This window comes from Saccostrea cucullata, unplaced genomic scaffold, assembly GCF_032062105.1.
Source record: "Saccostrea cucullata isolate Sc308-1 unplaced genomic scaffold, CSIRO_AGI_Scuc_v1 ctg21387, whole genome shotgun sequence".
In the NCBI taxonomy this organism is placed as follows: domain Eukaryota; kingdom Metazoa; phylum Mollusca; class Bivalvia; order Ostreida; family Ostreidae; genus Saccostrea; species Saccostrea cuccullata.
Window position 1 is genome coordinate 1 of NW_026934561.1, and position 6,099 is coordinate 6,099.

A 6,099-nucleotide genomic window follows, 5' to 3' on the forward strand; every position below is an offset into this window, starting at 1 on the left:
TGCGGAAATAAAGACAAAATCATCACAATACTGACATAGAGGGCACAGTACTGACATAGAGAGCACAGTACTGACATAGGGGGCACAGTACTGACTGACATCATGCTGCGGAAATAAAGAAAAAATCATCACAATACTGACATAGGGGGCACAGTACTGACTGACATCATGCTGCGGAAATAAAGAAAAAATCATCACAATACTGACATAGGGGGCGCAGTACTGACATAGGGGGCACAGTACTGACATAGGGGGCACAGTACTGACATAGGGGGCACAGAACTGACCATCATCATGCTGCAGAAATAAAGACAAAATCATCACAATACTGACATAGAGGGCACAGTACTGGCATAGGGGGCACAATACTGACTTAGGGGGCGCTGAACTGACATAGGGGGCACAATACTGACTTAGGGGGCGCTGAACTGACATAGGGGGCGCAGTACTGACCGTCATCATGCTGCGGAAATAAAGACAAAATCATCACAATACTGACATAGGGGGCGCAGTACTGACATAGGGGGCGCAGTACTGACCATCATCATGCTGCGGAAATAAAGAAAAAATCATCACAATACTGACATAGGGGGCACAGTTCTGACCATCATCATGCTGTGGAAATAAAGACAAAACCATCACAATACTGATACAGAGGGCACATTACTGAAATAGGGGGCGCAGTACTGACATAGGGGGCACAGTACTGACATAGGGGGCACAGTACTGACCATCATCATGCTGAGGAAACAAACATAAAATCATCAACGTATGGGATATAAAACTGACCATTAACATGCTGATTACATAAAAAAATATCAATAATGTACTGGGTACCGTACTAAATGTACATTTTAACCATGAAAACATGTAATCATGCTGATAAAATAACAATAAAATAATCAATGTATGGGATTCAAATCAATACTTAATGTCATCATTCTGGTAAAATAAAAAGCTGTGATTCAAAGCTACAAGCTTCTTTTTATAATGTCATACTAACTGTTGAACAAAAGTTATGTCTAACTTCATGAGGGAAGGTTAGCTGTGACATAGAGCTACATGTTTATTGTTGTAACATCTTACTTACCAGAGATCCAAAGCCATGCGTTTGTTGTAGTTATGTCATTCTTACCTGTGATCCAAAGTTATGCCCCACTTCGTGAGCGAATGTGAGCTGTGAGACCCGGGAGCTACGCGTTTGTTGTAGTTATGTTAAACTTACTGATAATCCAAAGTTATGCCCCACTTCGTGAGCGAATGTGAGATGTGAGACCCGCGGAGCCACGCGTTTGTTGTAGTTATGTCATTCTTACCGGTGATCAGAAGTTATGCCCCACTTCGTGAGCGGATGTGAGCTGTGAGACCCGCGGAGCCACGCGTTTGTTGTAGTTATGTTATACTTACCGGTGAACCAAAGTTATGCCCCACTTCGTGAGCGAACGTAAGTTGTGAGACACGCGGAGCCACGCGTTTGTTGTAGTTGATGATGGTGACGATTCCCGTGTTTAGGCTCTTCCTAATTTGCTGGTTCCCTTCCGTGTAAGATTTGTACTTCTCACATATGCCCCCCGCCGATGCTAAAAATACACATCATCACGTAATTTAATTTTAATGTAATTAAAAATTTCATTAAAACTGGGCATGGAATAAATGAGCATTTCAAGTTAAGTAAACATTAAAACGTGGTGCAAATAGAGAATCGCACTTTGGCATTACTTCCGGGTGAAGGTTAAATAATAGAATGGCAGTCACTTGCACAAAACAAGACTTTTTCTTTGGTGTGTCAGGTGGATTTTCACTCAATAAAACAATCTTTTTTTTTAAATCATGGTTTATGAATTGTTTACAATTGTAGAAGCATTACATGTTTTGGTGGGTAATATTCTGTTGATTTGTCCTCTAAAATAGTTTCATGAAATATAATTTTGATTTTTGATTGATCATTCAGGATATATAGCACAATAAAAATTCCTGAGGATTTAATTTCGTTTATAATTGTTGGAAGATGAAATAAACAAGAATAATGGTTTACTTGATTGACTATACCTGAGATATAATTATAATTTGCAATTTCTATGTTTTGGTAAAAAATTGATTATTATAAGGATATGTAATGTATATTCAAACATTTTATGGATTAAGTGATTGGTTATTCATGATATAATGTATATTCCAAATTTTGTGGGTATCATATATTTATTTTCAGAAAAAATGAATAAGATAAAAATGCTGTCAAAATTTTACAGTTTACTTCATTTTATTCATAAGATATCATATTCACCAGATTCTTATGAATAAAGTGTTGATTATTCATGATATAATGAATATTCAAAATTTTGTGGGTACAATTACATACGTCTGCATTAATAACGAAAATGATAAATATATGCTATCTGAATCTTAATGTAGAATATTTTCAATTCACACAGCTGTCAAAACATAATAAATAAAGCACAAGTATGCCTGAAACAATCTAAGAAATTTAAGAATTCCAGACTTTATATCGTGAATGTACATAAAATACTCACATCCAAAAATAAATCGAGTTTTATATAAAGTTTACATTATTGTACGAAAAAAATATAGGCAATTCATTCAAGGGTTCCTTTGAAACATTTTTTCCCCTTCTACAAGCAAAAATGATTGGTCAGTAAAAACACATTATATTAATTTTCAGAAGGGGACCCCAACCCAGCCAACCCAGGGTACCGTAAAGTCGCGATACATGAAGATATAGGCAAGACAGAACGCGTCGTGATTGGTCAGTAAACATAAACATTATATTACATATATTACATATCTAACCTGAAGGTGAGCCCACCCAGGCCAGGCCCAGAGTACCGTGTGAGAAGTCACGATATGTGAAGATGTACGCCAGACAGAAAGCGTCATGATTAGTCAGCGAATTCAGGTTCAGGAAGTTACTGACGTCTATATTGGGTTGACAGAACGCCGTCTTCTCCAGAACGTTTCCACATTTCTCCGTCTCATCCGTCATTATCTGTAACAAAGATCACTTGCCTTGTCTTAAAGATTTAAACATTAATATTTACATTTACAATCCTAAGAAAACTTAAAATTCTAAAAACCTGTTTGGAAATTTGAAAATTTAGATTTTTGAACTAACATAATTTTCAATATACCAAATTAGTTTGAGTTTTTGAAATTTAGAAATTTGAACTAATATATGAACATTCCAAAGTTCAAAATAATTTTAGAAATTTGAATTGTTAAGTTTTACCCGTTACAGTATACCTCACTACCTTGGAGAGGTCAATACCAGTACACAAGTGCTTGTTAGATGTTTATCCTAAAAATCAGTGGTTTGCAGCTAAAAGGAGAAAGACTTGACACTGGTGTGTGATGTACTTACCGTGGTTCTCTGAATTTGGAACTGGACGCCCTGAAAACATGGTGACTGTCCGTTGAGGGGCGAGAATTTTGTTTGGCCGTAAATATCGTTAATAGCAGCAACATGGCTGGCAAAAAAGGACAGAATTTCATCTCGGGCCGCGATCTCATTCTGAAATTATATTCTTACCACATAGTCAAATATAACAGTGTAAAGTTAAAATATCAAAATAAATATTCTATATGTTATTGTATCATGTTGAATAAGTGTATGGGTTAAAAATTACAGTGTTAAATTCAATGTATACTGACAGAAAAATGATTATTTTGAACACCATACAATTAGCTGTAAACATGTATTTTATTTTTACACTGATACTTTATCCGGAAAATTTATCATGTTTCTTTTCTTAACTTTTTTTTTATACTTACAACATTTAATTATCCCAATTTAATTAAAATTAGATGTTAGATCTGCTCGCATACTCGGTTCACTAACATCTTACATAATCCCGTAGATGGTAGAGGGTCGCGTGAGAGGTCAAATTCTATAAACCAATCAAATCGTCGCCTGCACAATCATCATATATTTGAGGAGTGATTTATGTTTGGAGTTGTTCCGAATTTGACCTCTGAGGTGACCCTCTAAGCGATGTTTTCAGATGTTAGTGTAGCTATTAAGCCAGCGGATCTAACATCTTAATTAGATTGGACTTCATCCTAGAAATGTATCACAAGCCTTTTACTGTAGACACACTTTTTTTTGACAGGGTCAAAATTCAGTGGAATCTATATTTCTGTTCAATCCACTGGTAGAAATTACGCTTATGTGTATCAAAGAGGCTGGGGATGGCAGCCATTTTTAGACTATTTCACATCTCCTTTAAAGAAGAGCTTCATATAAAGATATACAAAAATGATCAAATTTTAAAGCTAAAATGTATGAATTTTTCTTTAACAAATAATAGTTGGCAGCTTAAGATACTGTATCTTAAAAAATAAGTTAAATTTGATGGTTACTTTGTGGTTAATTTGTTGGCTAAAATTTGTGACCGTGTACATAGCAAAAACTAATACCACGCAGACAAAAGTACTTGTACAGTATTTTAACTTACCCCATTTAAGTCGGACTTGAACTTGTTAAACAGTATGGGATCGGACCTCATGTAGAGAATACAGGTGTTCTGGGACCCGATACTACAGCTGGCCGTCGCTCGACGCTGGCGATTATCGTGGGTATTACTTTCCGCTGAGTATTTATTGTGTCAGATCGAGTCCTTATAGCTAAAATATGACTGAAAAGAATAGGGGATACATTATCTTCACTGAATAAAGAATTTCGTCTTCATCAATACAGAATAAAAGTTATTTCTCAAATCAGTTATTTCTCCACGTCGTCATGTGATGTAGATATTTATTGACAATTATATTTGTAGAATATTAACTTTTTTCTGAGGTATATATTGACCTTGGCCTCTGTTTTACTATTAATAGACTATTCTATTTATCGACTACAATATTTCTAGTCTATTCTATTTTTAGACTGTTCTATTTATAGACTATATTCTATTTATAGACTATACTCACTCTTTTCTGTCGTATATTGACCTCTGCCTCCGTTTGACGGACCATCCAGTTCCTATATTTATCAAAAGCACACTGCGCTGCCTCAGAATCTGCTTCACGCTTGTGTCTGTCAGAGAATGGAGATTTCGTAAAAAATACACATCCTGCATTAAAACTTGTTTAGTAAAAACACCGATATTGTGAATTCACAGATCTATATAACAAAGTTATTATGGATCCCCAGCTATATAAATTTAAAAAATTCCTTAAGCAGAAAATAAATATAGATAAATATAAAGAATTACGGCTTTAGTGAAGTAATTTCATAGGTCCCATTGACTTTGTCATAACCAAGTTTAACATTATCTATAAAGAATTTTCATGGATATAAAGAAGTGATGCTTCAAAATAAACTGTAATCGTATGTTTTTACCTGCAATAAGGTTGACTTATCCATTTTTTTTTAAAATTTTACATTGGAGAGGAGTATATTACAGCAGCTACAATCTCTTTTTTATAATAACTATTTAAGGAAACTTGTCCAGGTTTTTTTTTTTTGCACTATGAAGCACTGACAAACATTTTTCATGTGAACAAGAACAAATTAGAAATAAATATACCTCATCTTCTGTTTATGGACAAGAGAATACTGTTTATTTTTACACATGTAAATAACACAATGGTACGGTAGTTACCTATATGGGTCTACATTGAGATGTTAACACAGTGATAGTTACCTATATGGGTCTACATTGAGATGTTAACACAGTGATAGTTACCTATATGGGTCTATATTAAGATGTTAACACAGTGATAGTTACCTATATGGATCTATATTGAGATGTTAACACAGTGATAGTTACCTATATGTGACTATATTGAGATGTTAACCCAGTGATAGTTACCTATATGGGTCTACATTGAGATGTTAACACAGTGATAGTTACCTATATGGGTCTATACTGAGATGTTAACACAGTGATAGTTACCTATATGGGTCTATACTGAGATGTTAACACAGTGATAGTTACCTATATGGGTCTATATTGAGATGTTAACACAGTGATGATTACCTATATGGGTCTATATTGAGATGTTAACACAGTGATAGTTACCTATATGGGTCTACATTGAGATGTTAACACAGTGATAGTTACCTATATGGGTCTATACTGAGAT

The 6,099-nt window shown here is 34.8% G+C and overlaps 1 protein-coding gene across 1 annotated transcript; it reads right to left on the reverse strand.

Moving 5' to 3' along the window:
- Positions 1-486: 486 nt before the first annotated feature.
- LOC134241000 (disintegrin and metalloproteinase domain-containing protein 10 homolog) lies at positions 487-5,976 on the reverse strand. Its single transcript, XM_062723095.1, has 7 exons — positions 5,952-5,976; positions 4,942-5,047; positions 4,470-4,649; positions 3,377-3,526; positions 2,809-3,004; positions 1,408-1,580; positions 487-549 (listed from the first exon to the last, which is right to left on the reverse strand). The coding sequence occupies exons 3-7, from the start codon at positions 4,518-4,520 to the stop codon at positions 487-489; spliced, it is 633 nt and encodes a 210-aa protein (XP_062579079.1). The 5' UTR covers positions 4,521-4,649; positions 4,942-5,047; positions 5,952-5,976.
- Positions 5,977-6,099: the final 123 nt, after the last annotated feature.

Excerpts from the sequence above, each read along its gene's own strand:
- LOC134241000 (XM_062723095.1), bottom strand. The coding sequence starts at position 4,520 with ATGAGGTCCGATCCCATACTGTTTAACAAGTTCAAGTCCGACTTAAAT. Across the intron at positions 3,527-4,469 it reads TCAAGTCCGACTTAAATGGG|AATGAGATCGCGGCCCGAGA; the intron begins GTAAGTTAAAAT and ends ATATAATTTCAG. Across the intron at positions 1,581-2,808 it reads CTGGGTGGGCTCACCTTCAG|CATCGGCGGGGGGCATATGT; the intron begins GTTAGATATGTA and ends GTGTATTTTTAG.